Here is a 16909-nt window from a genome sequence, read left to right on the forward strand (position 1 = left end):
CCTGACCAGAGTAGCTGTTTGCTGAATATTTCAGAGGGTGATGATGGTGTTTAAGAGCTGCCGCAATTCCAGTGTTTTTGTTGCAAAACATCCCTGCCCTCCCTGCCAAATGTAAGGTTAGAGTTCAGGGAGAGAAAGGGAAAAGAGTGGAAACCCAAGTTAGACAATTTTCCCAAAGGCCTACCTTTCTCATTTCTCTCGACCTTCTGGGGACCCAGCAGTGGGGGGTCTTCATCCAGACCTCTCCTCATCAGAGATGTCCTACTGCTCGCTGACTTAACCCATTTTGAGCTCATTTTAGGTTTAAAAATGTCAGGTAGCCTCAATAGAGCATAGAACACTTGTGCAGACTTCATGCATTCACTCCTGAAGTTGTACATTTATCTTTTGGTAATAGGAGGAAGAGAAGACACTGATTTTTAGCCCAACCCCATTTGATTCATAGTGCTCAAGCTTACCAACCTAACAAGCAGCAGTTTCTTGATTTCCAGGATTTGAGACCTTGACAATAAAGAGGTTTACAGATGCTGGAAAGATTAAAAACAGAAGCTACCAAAGTATTGAGAAGACCTCAAATTGAAAAAAGAATAAAATGGATGAAATTAAAACTTTGCATACCCAATTCTGAATTTTTATGTACTCACCCTTCCCCCTCAGGTTTTTTCCACTGTGATCAACTCATAACATTAGGGTCCATGGAAATTAGAAACAAAAGCTATTGCCATTTATATTTAAATAGCTTAGAGAATAAGACAATGTGTGCAGTGGAGCTGAATAGTCACTGGAGAAGTGTTTCTTCTTGTATGACTACAACTTTCACAATCATTGCTCATGAGCTGTGGAATTAAGTGGTACATTATATAAAGAAGTAAGATGCTGACATACTTTTGATATTTAGCATATCGCCCCATGTCCTCTGCTTGGAGAAATAATGAGAATGACTGCCCTTTTCCTTTGCCAGCCTTTGCCTCTTTTTATATTAATCTCAGCTGAATTGAACAATTTCTCCACTCTGTAAAAAATAATGCTCGTCTTTGTATTCACTTGATATACAACTTGAGGGCATCCAATTTTTGCAAATACAGATCTGGGAATATCTTTAATGATTTATACACAGAGTTGCAGGATTGGTCAAAGAGAATCAGAATCTATTAAGTGATTAACACTTTGTTTTAAGGTAAAATTGTCATTTTGGTAGTTATCTAAAACTTCAGCTCTATTAAGGGCAGAATGAGGTGTAATTTTAAATGCTCAATGGATTTTATTAATTATCTTGCCTTGGCTTTCAAATTGCTTAGAGGACAATTATTCAAAAGACAAATACATGTAGAATGAAGTCATGCCATGATGTTTTTAATGCTGTGATAATCTTGATCCCAGAGTGAAGCTGGAGGGAATTTTGTGCTGTCCCAATTTAATCCCTGCCTTAAGATTGCATTTAATCAAAAGTGTAAATTTAACTCCAGGTGGCATGCAGACAGTAGAATTAGTTTTAGGTACTTTAGAATTCCATTTCCTTTTAATACTTTTAAGCAATCAAAATTGTTTTCGAATTTCCTCTCATTGCTTGCACTACTTGTCCTAAAGTTTAAAATAGAAGAACCTGAAACCCAGCATAAAAAATGTAAGATTCTTTGCCATTTAAGTATCTAGTGAATGTATATCACTGGCTTTTCTTTCTACCACCTCTAGTCCATGTGCTAGGTGCATCTATGTGCTTGCATACACAAACACACACTTTTCTTCTTCTTCTTTTTTTTTTTTTTTAAATAAAAATTGAATTCTGTTTTTATGCACTGGAAAGCAATTTGGCATGCCCAGGAATAGGGAGTTATTTTTTTCCCAAAAGGACAAATTACACTGGTCTCAAAAGACAGATATCTTATATTTGAATCAAATATAATGTGTTATGCCCTCAAGGGATTTTAAGAAAGTTTAGGAAGTGACATCTTCTGAAATTATCTTTCCTGGAAAGGTAAAGCAAAATATATATTGGGTTGGCCAAAAAGTCCATTCGAGTTTTTCTTTAACTTTTTGGCCAACAACAATATGTTTTTATTGAACATAGGGGAAAATACTATTGCTTGTGGGTATTATTACTAGTGCCTAGGATGGGTGGTCTGGAGTTTAGAAGATAAGTGTTCCTTAAAGGAGTATGCCCCAGCTTGTTTTTTTCTTATCAGTTTGGCGCCTTTTCTCATTTTGCTTTGAGTTGGTTTAAATCATTTTCTTGTTCTTATATTCCCCCTCTGTAACTGCTTTTAAAACCCTGCTTCTACTGTGTGCTTTGCTTGTGGACAAGTTGTTGACCATTTAAATATCGGAGATGCTCTTTATTAATCTGAGAGAATGCTTCCTTTAGCATTGTGGGAATCATTGACTTTATTTAACCCTGGGCCCTTGTAGTTTATGAAAGACTGCTAGTTTCTGCGATAATATTCCAGGTTCTTGTCCTGTGTCAACCACTACTTCATTCATGTATGTTTATCCATTTCAATTTAGACACTGTCTTTTGTTCCTTCCAAGAGTTAGATTGGTATTGTGGAAGAAATGGCCCCATCTCAGAAGATAAAAGTCTGTATAGCAATAGATTTCAAGTCGGGGATTAAACCAAGAAGGGTTCCATGATACCTTAAAGTATGTAGAAAGAACCATCCTATTCATTGCTAGTAAAGTAAAAACTCTTGTGCTGTCATCTTCCTTTTGTTGAACTCTGAAATACCATATTACGTTTGATGGAGTTAAGCATATTCCCTTCTTAGCACTCTCTCCTGTTTAAAATTTCCTGCAATTTTTTTTAATAGCTAGACCTAAGTGAAAGTGAAGTCGCTCAGTCGTGTCTGACTCTTAGCGACCCCATGGACTGCAGCCTACCAGGCTCCTCCGTCCATGGGATTTTCCAGGCAAGAGTACTGGAGTGGGTTGCCATTGCCTTCTCCAATAAAACATACCTAATAGAAAATATATTAATTCAATGTAAAAATATTATCTACCCCTCTACACCTATTTATTGAGGGCCTATTGTCAAGCATTGCCCTTGATACTAGGAACACTAAAACTTAGTTTCTTTCTTTCAAGAAAGTGGGGAAAAAACATGCAATTCAAATTCAAGGTGTTAAATCCTGTATGAGCCTGCATGCATTTATATAGCACAATATATTTGGAGCTTCACAGCAATGTTGTCTACAGATGAGAATATAGAAAGTTAAGATGTACATGGTTTGCTCAAGGCAGCCAGGCTAGTGATTGGTGACATTCTATCAAGAACTCAGGCAGCATATGTTCCCAGTTCATTATTCTGCACTGCCTGTCTGTGACATAGTCTAGCCTAACTCTTGTCTGTTTGCTTGTATGAAGAATACATGCTAGATACTTTTACATATAGCTCCAGAAATACGCTCCTTGCTTTTCTAATATAAACTAATTTAATGTGAAATTGTTTTTCAAAATTTGTTCCAATATGCTATCCTTTTTTTCATGGAGTTGCAGAGGTGGTAATTGATATGTCCTAGATAGCTGGATTAACTATATCTGCTGTTTTCTAATACAGTGTTCCACACCTGCTGTTACACTGAATAGCGTTTTATGCCCTTTGTTGTTGTTCAGCCGCTAAGTTGTATCTGACTCTCTGCAACCCCATGGCTGCAGCATGTCAGACTTCCCTGTCCTTCACTATCTCGCAGAGTTTGCTCAAACTCATGTCCATTGATTCGGTGATGCCATCCAACCATCTCATTCTCTGTCACCTCTTCTCCTGCCGTCAGTCTTTCCCAGCATCAGAGTCTTTTCAATGAGTCAGCTTTGCACATCAGGTGGCCAAAGTATTGGAGTTTCAGCATTGGACCTTCCAATGAATATTCAGAGTTAATTTCGTTTAGGATTGACTGGTTTGATCTCTTTGCAGTCCAAGGGACTCTCAAGAGTCTTCTTCAGCACCACAGTTCAAAAGCATCAATTCTTCAGTGCTCAGCCTTCTTTGTGGTCCAACACACCCGTACATGACCATGGAAAAACCGTAGCTTTGACTATATGGACCTTTCTTGGCTAAGTGATGTCTCTGCTCTTTAATATGCTGTCTAGCTTTGTCATAGCTTTTCTTCCAAGGAGCAAGTGTCTTTTATGTCATTACCCTTGTCTTATGCTTGAATGCTTCATACTTGGTTTCCTTTCTATCCTAGGAGTCATTTTATAATTTCTCCTCTATTTAGATGACATTGAACCTGTGGTTTTTATATCAGTATAGTTGAAAGAAGAGAGTCTTCCTCAAAGCTCCTTACTGGACCAGTTTGTAGTGGCTAGAATCACAAGAGCATTGTCAAAATGGTGTTCTGCCCAAGGCCTCATGCTTTAGAGGGCCTCATGCTTTAGAGGGCCTTATGCTTTAGAGGGCCTTATGCTTTAGAGGGCCTCATGCTTTAGAGGGCCTCATGCTTTAGAGGGCCTCATGCTTTAGAGGGCCTCATGCTTTAGAGGGCCTTATGCTTTAGAGGGCCTTATGCTTTAGAGGGCCTCATGCTTTAGAGGGCCTCATGCTTTAGAGGGCCTCATGCTTTAGAGGGCCTCATGCTTTAGAGGGCCTCATGCTTTAGAGGGCCTCATGCTTTAGAGGGCCTCATGCTTTAGAGGGCCTCATGCTTTAGAGGGCCTCATGCTTTAGAGGGCCTCATGCTTTAGAGGGCCTCATGCTTTAGAGGGCCTCATGCTTTAGAGGGCCTCATGCTTTAGAGGCCTCGTTGAACATTTTTTTCAGCTGAGTTTTTGTCCCTGTCAGCTGAGGAGTTGTTGGGGTCTAGGAAACATACCCACCCTGAACCTATGTCTTCTTCTAGACCATTTTCCCTGGTAAGCTGGAGCCCAGAGTTAGTTGACCAGATGACTGGGAACCAGTTTGCATGATCTGTGTCAATTTCTTTCCTTATCCATCCACTGCAGGGTGAAATGCACTCCTGGTATACCCACCTCTAGGCCTCAAGGGATTGCCATGGGCATCTGTGGCCCATGGATAAGCCAAAATAGAGACGCATAGTGTTTTAGGACCTTTGCATTAGTTATTCACATCTTCCTTGAGACATTTATATGACTAACTTCTTATTCAGGATTCTGTTAAAATATCACATCTTTCAAAGACCTTTCTTGACTGTCTTACCTAAAATAGCTTCTTCCTCCATAATCACTCTGGACTACCTTATGTTATTTACTTTTTGCACCATTTAACATTATGAAAATCTATTACATAATCTTTTATTTATTTCCATTATTACGGCCTAACTTCAAGGAGAATGGAAAGCGCCTGAAGGCAGGAAATTGGTTATTTTGCTCACTGCCATTCTGTAGCATTCAAAACAATATCTGCCACATAGTAGGCACTCAATATAATATTTTTGGAGTGATTAGATGAATGAAAGAAAAGGCCTTGAAGGTGGGGAATAAATTTTGCTGCTTTAATTGGATGTAACCATTTTCCTTTTTCCCTCTCACACATCATTTTACCAGGAATGGGGAGGGGAAAAAACAGACAACAGTCTAGGAAATTAAGTGTGCAAATAAGAGTGGAATAATTTGAGGGAATAAATATGACTCTAATTCTCTCAAAGTGAGTGATACAGTTACAAACATAATGCCATGAGTTTTTCACAAAACTAAATAAAGCATGATTAAATTAATGACACATTTAAAAATTTGGGATTCTCTTGGAGAAAGCCAGCTAATTATAGAGTTTTAGGACGGTTGAGGTTTTTTACTGTGGCCTGTGTTGTCTTCTTTTACCCTGTTCTAAACACATGTGCCGAGAAGGCAATGGCACCCCACTCCAGTACTCTTGCCTAGAAAATCTCATGGGCAGAGGAGCCTGGTAGGCTGCAGTCCATGGGGTCGAGAAGAGTCGGACACGACTGAGGGACTTCACTTTCACTTCTCACTTTCATGCATTGGAGAAGGAAATGGCAATCCACTCCAGTGTTCTTGCCTGGAGAATCCCAGGGACGGGGGAGCCTGGTGGGCTGCCGTCTATGGGGTCACACAGAGTCGGACATGACTAAAGTGATTTAGCAGTAGCAGTAAACATATGTGCAATGTTTATTTCACAACTTTCTTCTCAGTTACCTTTCAAAACTGTATGATTCCTCATAGTCCTAACCTGACGATTCTCTAATATAAGCTTCTGATGCATACAGTCATTAAATAGAATTCAATGTGCCTATCTCAAAGAAATCAAGTGAAAATTCTCCTGCAGATAAACAGTAATGCTTATTTTGTTACAAATATAGTTCTTTTAAATGGCAGAATTTGATTATGGTTTTTTCAACAAAAAGAGTGACTCACATCAAATAACAGTGTCAGTATTTAGTAACACCTTGATTATTTGTTAGTGACTAGATAGCCCTGGGTGTTCTTTGGAAGGACTGATGCTGAAGCTGAAATTCCAGTACTTTGGCCACCTCATGTGAAGAGTTGACTCATTGGAAAAGACTCTGATGCTGGGAGGGATTGGGGGGCAGGAGGAGAAGGGGATGACAGAGGATGAGATGGCTGGATGGCATCACCGACTCGATGGACGTGAGTTTGAGTGAACTCCGGGAGATGGTGATGGGGACAGGGAGGCATGGTGTGCTGCGATTCATGGGGTCGCAAAGAGTCGGACACGACTGAGTGACTGAACTGAACTGAGATAGAGGAAGATTTAAAGACTGTAGCATCCTTACCTGAATGCAGACTTTCACTGAATTCTCTGATTCTTTTCACTAATTAACTCTGATTTCTTAATCAATATTTGAGAAAACTTTGGGGATATGTTGGCTTCAGATTTTAAGGTTTAGAAGTAGCTTGTCAGTGCTAAATCGTCTCCATCAGTCCCTTATGTCCAAAGGAAAAAAGTGCATAGCCAATATTCCCTTAAGTAGGACTTTTTGTTTGTTTGTTTTCAAAGTCAGAAGAAAACTGAGGAGAGAAATCCCTTTGTGCTCCGTTTCCCTGTTTTGTCAAAGCTAATAAATATTGTGAAATATGGAAGCACACATATTTATTTCCTGGCATCTGCTTCATCGAGTCATAGAAGTAGTAATATAATTTACTGTATTCCTTTCTAAATATTCATCTTGCATCTGCACAGAATGACTTAAGGTCATCTGTCCACAGGAGCACCTGCCTCACCTCTGTATTGCATTTAACACGAACTTTTTATTTTCAGACAAATCAGGGATAGACCATACACACAGATAAATATTTCAAAGCCAGAAGAGAGAGAGTGGAGAACGTATTTAGTCTGTCTTCTATTATTATAGATAAAAGAGGCCCATAAAGATTTTACAAGGTCACACAGGTGGCTGGTAGAGAATCTGAGATTATAAACCAAGTTCCCCAAATTCCAACCCATCTTCTCTTATTTACCCATCTTTCTCTATATAGTCTGTGTTATAACATACATTAAAACCACCTAAGGTACTTTTTATATACTATGTTTATCATTATTGCTTTTAAAATATGTTCTAATTTAGGCATTTGTCACATTTCATATTATAGGGTTATATAATAGTAACCAATGGAACATGTTAAAGGAAATTTAAAATCATTTGTATATATAACATACTTGCATAGGTCAAAAGTAACAAGATATTGAAGGGTCAGCAGTAAAAGGTTTCCCTCCTGTTCCCGGACCTCAACCCAACCACCTAGTTCAACCCCCACCCCCAGCCCCCAAGCAGCCAGTGTTATCAGAGTTCTCTGTGTATAGCAATGACCTCAGAGAGGTGCAAAACTTGTATCTTTTATAGTCTGTGGTACTTTTCCTTTTTTTTTTTTTTTTCATCTTAGGCTACATCATGGAGACTATTCTCTGTCAAGATACAAAGCCCATTTCATCATCTTTCATGGTTGCATTGTACTTCACTATGTTGGTGTGTTGTTATTTAGTTAATTAATCTCTATCAGTATATATTCAGGTTGTTTACTACTTCAGTTATTACTAGAAGTGCTTCAGTAAATAGCCTTGCATTTTGACATGTGTTAATAAAAATGGAGGAGAGCAGAAATTAATGTAACATTGTAAATGAACTATACTTAAATAAAATATTTTTTTTAATGTATGGTAAATTTCTAAAAACTGAATGACATCTTAGGATTTCTGTAGGTCATGTCCAGTTACTCTCCACAGAGTTGGATAGATTTACATTCCTGTCCCATTATGTGAGGATGACTGTTTAACATTCCTCACTGGTAGAATGTCTTCAGTATTTAGAGTGTTTATATCCAAAAGGTGAGATGTGAAAAGCTTTACCTTGGTGTGGGTTTGATTTGCTTTTTTGTATTTATATTCATGAGGTTAGGCATCTTTTTATATGTTAAAGAAACTTGATTTATATTTTCAGCTATTATTGTATTATTCTCTTTACCTGTTTTCCTACTGCTTTTTCTCTTATTGAATGTAGGAACTCTTTACATCTAAGGGAAAGAGCATTTTCTCTATGGTTGTTGGTGCTGTTGTTCAGTCAGTTGTGTCCGGCTCTTTGTGACCCCATGGACTATAGCAGGTCAGGCTTCCCTGTCCTTTACCATCTCCTGGAGCTTGCTCAAACTCATGTCCATTGAGTCAGTGATGCCATTCAACCATCTCATCTTCTGTCATCCCCTTCTTTGCCTGCCTTCAATCTTTCCCAGCATCAGGATCTTTTCTAAAGAGTCAGCTCTTCCAAACAAGTGGCCAAAGTATTGGAGCTTCAGCTTCAGCATCAGTCTTTCCAATGAATATTCAGAGTTGATTTCCTTTAGGATTGTCTGGTTTGATCTCTTGCAATATCACGAGTCTTCTCCAGCACCACAGTTTAAAGGCATCAATTCTTTGATGATCAGCCTTCTTTATGGTCTAACTCTCACATCCATCCATGACTACTGAAAAACCATAGCTTTGATTAGACGGACCTTTGTCAGCAAATTAACATCTCTGCTGTTTAGTATGCTGTCTAGGTTTGTCATAGCTTTTCTTCCAAGGATCAAACGTCTTTTAATTTCATGGCTGCAGTCACCATCTGCAGTGATTTTGGAGCCCAAGAAAGTAAAGTCTGTCGCTGTTTCCACTGTTTCCCCATCTATTTGCCATGAAGTGATGGGACCAGATGCCATGATCTTCGTTTTTTGAATGTGGAGTTTTTCTGTGTGTGTGTGTGTGTGTTTTAATATTTAGTTTTGGCTGTGCTGGGTCTCATTGCTCTAGGTGCAGTGAACAGGGGTACTCTCTAGTTGTGATGCATGGGCTTTTACTTGTGGTGGCTTCTGCTGTTGTGGAGCATGGGCTCTAGGGCATGGGGGCTTCGGTAGTTGCAGCACATGGGCTCAGTAGTTGTGGTGATGAGCTTAGTTGCTCTTGGCAATTGGGATCTTCCCGAACAGGAATCAAACCCTCGTCTCCTGCATTGTTAGATGCAGTCTTTACCACCGAGCCACCAGGGAAGCCCAAATGTTGAGTTTTAGGTCAGCTTTTCACTCCTCTTTCACCTTCACCAAGAGGCTCTTTAGTTCCTCTTTGCTATATGTTTTTCTAATTTGTCTTTACCTTGTTTATGAAGTAATTTTTGCCATGCCATATTTATGATTTAGTTGAATTTATCAATTTTTCCAAATCACTTTTTTGATTTGTATTATACATAAACATCATTCACTCTCAGGTTATTTCTTAAAATCTCCTAAAAAAATCTGGGTTTCTTATGGTACTTTTATAGGTTTATTTGTTTACTTTTAATATGATTCATTTGGAATTGATCCTAATGATTAAGATGTGGGAATGGTTTAAATCTTATTTTTCCCCCAGTTGTTTGGTGTTTCAACATCATTTATAAAGTACTCTGTTTTTCCCCATTGATTTGTGATAGCAACCTTATGACATAGTCTAGTCTTGCATATTTTCAGTCAGTTTGTTGACTTTCCATCCCATTCAATTGATACAGATATTTATGTCGGTATTTATTTCAGTCATTAGCTTTAATATCTAAAGAGAAGATTTTTCTCACTATGGGATGCATTTTTAAAGTGACACTACATATTTTTTCAGTTGAGGCATAATTGACTTTTAAAACTATAAAATTGTACATCATTGTGATTTGATATATTTGATCTATTGAAAGGATTTCTCCCTTCTAGTTATTTATAACTAACACATCCATCACTGCCCATATTTATCTTTTTTTGGTGAGAACATTTAAGTTCTACTCGCTATTAACAAATTTCTATTGTACAATATAGTGTTATCAGCAATGGTCACCATATTATTCCTTAGATCCTCAGACCTTATTCATCTTACAATTGAAAGTTTATATCTTTTACCAGCTTCTCCCTATTTCCCCCATTACCCCCAGCCCCTGGCAGCCACTTTTTCTATATTTTTTATCAGTTTGACTTTTATTTAGATTCCACATGTGAATAATACATGCCATATTTGTCTTTCTTGTAATACCACCATTGATTTTCTGTTTCTATTTTGTGATTAGCTATATAATGGGCTTCCCAGGTGGCACTAGTGGTAAAGAATCCACCTGCCAATGCAGGAGATGCAAGAGACATGGGTTTGATCCATGGGTCAGGAATAGAACCTGGAGTAGGAAATGGTACCCCACTCCAGTATTCTTGCCTGGAAAATTCCATGGACAGAGGAGCCAGGAGGGCTACAGTCCTTGGGGTCTCAGAGTCGGACTTGACTGAGCACACACATACTGTCCATACTTAGATAATACAGATTCGTAGGATAACATCCTTTTCTCTGATAGGTGACAGATTTCCTTCCTCATGTATATAGTATCAGAAAGTTGGTAAATTCCAAAATCATGAGATATGAGTTCAGCTGAGACTGTGTAGGTAGGCTTCCCATAATCATCCATTAGCGTGCTTCGTGTGGCATATCAAACTAACAAAAGCAAACATGTTTCACCAAAGATCCTGGAGTGGCAAATGTCCACTGTTCATGTGCACCACGTCAGCAGTAAGCTCTGCATAGAGGGAGGGAGTGCCTTTAACACCATGTACCACACATGTGGTGAAATTACTGGAGGCTACACTGATCAGGACTGAAGTTTTTTTTTTTTTAATTCTGACTTTAATGTAGATTCATAATATATAGGAAATAGAACATTTAGAAGTTAAACCAGTGAGGGAAAGCACACTGTTTTCCTTTTTTCCTCGGCTGGCTGTAGTTTTATGAAAATAAATTTCTAAGTGGCTTTTCTTTGCGTTGGGCTTCTTGTCAAGAGGTGAAACCTGTATAACGCATTACATCTGAGTTTCTTTTTTTTTTTTTAAGGTCTCAAGGACAGACATATGGATAATGGTTTAAAAATATAAATATGGTCTTTCCAGTCATAGAAATCTTCTGCCCCAAGAGGTGCTTTTCCTGCTTTCCCAAAAATGTAGGGCTCAGGACTCATAAAGCACCAAAGCAAAATACATGGTATTTGACACTAAAAAAAAAACCCAACTGTGCTTTTCTTGAGTTTTGCAGCCCTGTGATCAGGCAGTGTGACTTATAGTCAAATGTAGAGGCCAACTTACTGTGTTACCTTCTAGCCACTGAATCCTGTAACTAAGCGTTTTTGTTTGGTAAAATTACAGAAGAGACGGTGCTTGGTGAGATATTTTGTTCTATTTTCATACCTATAGTTCATTTAGGAAAATGACTGTCACTTACTTTTCTCACATACTTATCCTATTTATCCATTTCTCTGTGTGTGTATACATAAGGAGAAATACATACAGTGTCATTGTAGAGACAGCTATTCACCCCTACTCCACTGTAGACTTGTCCTGAGCTTGAGTCATTTCATTATTGGGTCCACACGAGATTTAATGTCTGATTTGTAAATAGACATTGGCAGTTCAGAATTTATGGAGGCTCTCTTAGGAAAGACCACCACCAATATAGGGTTAGTTTGAAAACCATTCTGTCCAAATGGATCTTACCAAGTGTTCAAATATGAACTAGTTCAATCTTGTTGGGGTAAATCTTATAGACAGTTATAAGAATTTATAACTGTTAAATTAATAAATAATAATTATATTAGTATAATACATAATAATAAATGTTATATATTATAAACATTTATAATAAATGTTATAATAAATGTCTTATAGACATTTATAAGAATTATAAATATTATTTGCATAGTCAAAATTTTCATGAATGATCTGTTTAGTATAGTGATAGATCCTGCATCAGATGTCATTTATGAAGATAACATTTTTATGAAGTGAAGAACTGTAGAATACTTGCTAAATATTCTTTGGTAAAATTAAGTCCTTCAGAGGCAAAGATTATTCTTAGTCATCTTTGTATTCCCAGCCCAGTGTCTGGTATTGAATAGGCACTTACTGCATATTGAATGAATAAATGAGTGAAAGAAACTCATTTCTTAGATTGTCTGAAATAGATTAAAATGTTTCCTTGAAATAGACAAAATACATGCATGCCCATGCTTGCTGCTCTACTTTAAGAAGGAAGTTGATTTTGTTCTGTGGTTTTGGAAACATGGTCACTTTGGAAATTAGTCTCTTCATTAAAAAAGTTATACACATTTTTAATGACACATTAGTTTCAATGTGATTTCTGAATAGCAGTCTCTTGAAATAAAGCAAAAACAAAATCCCTGTTAGCTTGCCTTGGAACTATTGTTCAATACTTTAAAGAAATAATTTGTAATACCTTTTATTTGGGCTTCCCTAGTGGCTCAGATTGTAAAGAATCTGTCTGCAATACAGGAGACCTGGGTTCAGTCCCTGGGTCAGGAAGATCCCCTGGAGAAGAGAACAGCAATCCACTCCAGTATTCTTGCCTGGAAAACTTCTAGGGACAGAGGAGCCTACGGGGCTACAGCTCAAGGGGTTGCAAAGAATCATACACGACTGAGCAACTAACACAACACATCTTTTTTTATTTAGTGTATACACGTGTGTCTGTGTGTATGTGCATGTGTGTAAGTGATGTAGAATGATTCAGTGCCAGAGAGTCACTTGGTATAGATTAATTAAAACAGTAACAGAAAACTTTCATTTTCCAGAATATTATTTTCATTTATTGACTTTGTACTCATAATTTTGCTTAAATAACCTATCAGAGAAGGTACTTATATGATGTTGAGCTGTTGATCCTAATCATAAATAGATCTTATATTTATTTGGGAGGCTATGTGATTCTGTTTGCCTTGTTAGTGATATAACTAAGAATTCACTATTTAAATTCATCTTGCACACCAAATTGTTATTCAGTCACTGAGTCATGTCTGACCCTTTGCAACCCAATGGAATGTAGCCTGCCAGGCTTCTCTGTTCATGGAGTTTTTCAGGCAAGAATAATGGAGTGGGTTACTATTTCCTTCTCCAGGGGATCCTCCCAACCCAGAGATCGAACCTGCATCTCCTCCATCTCCTGCATTAACAGGTGGAGTCTTTACCACTGAGCCACCAGGGAAGCCCTCCGATATTTTGTTGAATAATATTTTCCAATATGAGAATCATAGAAATTTATTAGTTGGGCTTTTGGCCCTAGTATCCCTGGGTTGGGAAGATCCCCTGGAGGAGGAAATGGCAACCAAATCCAGTGTTCTTGCCTGGAAAATCCCATGGACAGAGGCTGGTGGGCTACAGTCCATGGGGTCACAAAAGAGTCAGACACAACTTAATGACTAAACAACAACAAACCTTGTTTATAGCCGTGCATTTTGAGCGTATTCATTTCTCCTTTAATATTTCTTCTCCTCCAGTAATCTTTGAAATAGGAAGGAAGTCATTATTGAATGGTATGGGTATAGAATCACAGTAGTGGACAATAACATCTCTGTCACTCTGTTTTTAATTCCTTTATGGAGAATACAGATAAATGGTGGAAGGAAGCATTTTAGAATAGTATGATTAAATTAGCTATGGAAAGAAGAAATCAACAAAAGAGAATTTAGGAACAAATTGTAGAATGCCACCTGGGCTGATATTACATTTGAGATGCTTTGTTCAAAATGAAATATGCTTATTTTTATGTTGCCATAATGATTTCCTATTTTTAAAAATACCCCCATTCATACCCATATCATTTAGGTTACAAATCTGTATCAAACTCAGAAGTTCCATTATGTTTAAGCATAAGCTGAGGCTAAATGTTAAGACGTTTCTCAAACGTAGAGGTTTTGAATTTTGGAGCTGGCAGAGAACCTGTGACTCAGGAAATTGAGTGACGATTCCCACTTTATTCCAGAAACAGGCCTAGTAGAGCTTTGATTTTCTGATTACCCAAATAGTGCTTTTCCCACCACTCTGTGTGGATAGACATTTAAAAAAAAATTTGTGATCCTAGAGCATTTGATCCCTGGATAGTTTGATGTGTAATCCTAGAACATTGAAAATTTTTATACAAAATTTGGCCTATGGGTCAAATCCAGCCTCCCATGTGTTTTTATTCACTGTTTTATTGGAACATCAGTTCAGTTGCTCAGTCATGTCCAACTCTTTGCGACCCCATGAACCGCAGCACGTGAGGCCTCCCTGTCTATCACCAACTCCCAGAGTCCACCCAAACCCATGTCCATTGAGTCAGTGAGGCCACCAACCATCTCATCCTCTGTCGTCCCCTTCTCCTCCTGCCCTCAATCTTTCCCAGCATCAGGGTCTTTTCAAATGAGTCAGCTCTTCGCATCAGGTGGCCAAAGTATTGGAGTTTTAGCTTCAAAATCAGTCCTACCAATGAACACCCAGGACTGATCTCCTTTAGGATGGGCTGGTTGGATCTCCTTGCAGTCCAAGGGACTCTCAAGAGTATTCTCCAACACCACAGTTCAAAAGCATCAATTCTTCAGTGCTCAGCTTTCTTTATAGTCCAACTCTCATATCCATACATGACCACTGGAAATACCATAGCCTTGACTAGACAGACCTTTGTTGACAAAGTAATGTCTCTACTTTTTAATATGCTGTCTAGGTTGGTCATAACTTGCCTTCCAAGGAGTAAGCATCTTTTAACATAGTTACACCCATTTATTTATTTACTGTCTATGGTGCTACAATGGCAGAATGAGTAGTTATAGCAGAGATTGTATGACCTGCAGAGCTGAAGATATTTATTATCTGGACCTTCAGAGAAGAAGTTTGCCAGCCCTTAGGATGAATAAATCAGTTTTTAAAACTAACACTATCGATTTAAAATAAATTGGGAGTTAAATGTGCTTTCTGAAAAAGCTTTAAGGGGTTGGCACATTGTTGAGAAATATGAATGATCTTTCATAAAAGAATGCAAAACCTATCTACCTTAAAAAATAGAACCAGGGTTTCTAGGGACCCTTGAAGCTCCTGGACTTAGGATTCTAGTCTCCAGAATGAAACCTGTGACTGACACAGGATGGGAACTGTCTCAGACTGTCATTGGATAGAACTTGAACATTCACCAAATGTCCTTCTTGGCAGGTGGAGTGGATCCAACAGCAAGTGGTAAAAAAACGGACCAAGAGGGATTATGACTTCAGCCGCGCCCAGTCCACTTACTTCAATGATCCCAAGTGGCCAAGCATGTGGTATATGGTGAGTTCTGCTGGCCAGGGCCCGTGGCATCCTGTTGTGTGTTGTTCAGCAATGTTGGGATGAGGAAGACAGAGAAACAGTGAGCAAGGACTTTTTCCTGTTTCAGGACCCGCCACTGGTGGGTTAATGGCCCGTGCTATTTTCTGGATCTTTTTTGAAGTTAACTCTCTGGTTCTAAGGAGAAAGAGAGAAATTCTGATCCTGAAGGTGTTTCTACTTGAGATCTTACTCTGTGTAGTAGTTTTGTAAGTTTGGGTCAGAAGATGGGAAAATAACATAAAGGGCAGACACCCTGAGACTTAGCAATAGTTGTGTTCACCTCTGGTACACATCAACTCTACTCTGAAACCAGTCTGGTTAATGAATACTGGCTCTTGGAAATCATTGAAATGACTCTGCTGGTAGGTAACAGATTCCTAACTTGAGTTATCTAAATGTACCTTCTCACTTTGGGTAACAATTTTTTAAAAACTAGACTAGGAAAAAAATAGTTGAAAAGTGTTTGACTTGTAGCTAGTTCAGTGGTTCAAGCCCACTGCAGTATTCTTGCCTGAAAAATCCCATGGACAGAGGAACTTACCTAGTGGACTACAGTCCAAAGTATCACAAAGAATCGTATGTGACTGAGCACGCACACAGTGGTTCAAGCAAAAACTTTCAGCAAGGGAAACTTAATGTGTTGGGAAGAATGATCTAGAAATTCACTTGATGTTGCCTCCTTTGAAAATGTACTTCTCTAACCTTAGGGTTTTATGTTTGTGATCCCTAAAAAATTGACTAGAATATGATACTTTATCATGAAATTTATATGTTATCAATTTGCTCTATAATCTGCAAAAAGACCTTAACTTTTTTTAAATTTTTTTGAAAATCTTTATGGTAAATTATTGCCAGAATTATTTTCCCCAGTCTACCTTGTTTTTTTGCAGTCCCTGACCCTGCTTCTCTATACATCCATTGCATTCCAAATACGTGGCTCATGCTTTTCTGCCTCCTTGCACTTCATTCCTTCCCAGAGTGGCCTTCTGTCCTGTCCCGCCTCCTCAGGTCAGAATTCTGCATCGCTCAGAGCCCACACCTGAGGCTGAGTGTTTCATGTCTCCCATGTCCTCGTCTGTCACGGTCCTTCCTCTGCTCTCCTGGGCCCGCTGTCTCTGCCATTCGTGACATCCTCCCCTTGGCGCTTTGTTTTATAGTTTTTATTGTAGTTTTAAATATCCTCTGTTACTTTGTGTGTGGGGGTCACTTACATCCTCCCATCTGAGAATGTAGCCTAGCACCTAGCAACACTAGGAATCTGTGTTCATTTGGAGATGGGTGAATGTGGCTGGCATTTCTCCCAGTTTCCCTCCTCTTAGTCTTACCCAGAAGTGGA

The 16909-nt window shown here is 38.5% G+C and overlaps 1 protein-coding gene across 4 annotated transcripts in view; it reads left to right on the forward strand.

The window, feature by feature from the left end:
• PCSK5 (proprotein convertase subtilisin/kexin type 5) overlaps positions 1 to 16909 on the forward strand; it is a 516633-nt gene that overhangs the window by 80590 nt on the left and 419134 nt on the right. For all 4 annotated transcript variants that reach the window (XM_061425568.1, XM_061425565.1, XM_061425567.1 and 1 more), the window contains exon 3: positions 15421 to 15534. In XM_061425568.1, the coding sequence (XP_061281552.1) occupies positions 15421 to 15534 (114 nt within the window). The remainder of the gene's footprint in view (positions 1 to 15420; positions 15535 to 16909) is intronic.

The sequence above is a fragment of the Bos javanicus genome, chromosome 8 (genome assembly GCF_032452875.1).
Source record: "Bos javanicus breed banteng chromosome 8, ARS-OSU_banteng_1.0, whole genome shotgun sequence".
Classification (NCBI taxonomy): domain Eukaryota; kingdom Metazoa; phylum Chordata; class Mammalia; order Artiodactyla; family Bovidae; genus Bos; species Bos javanicus.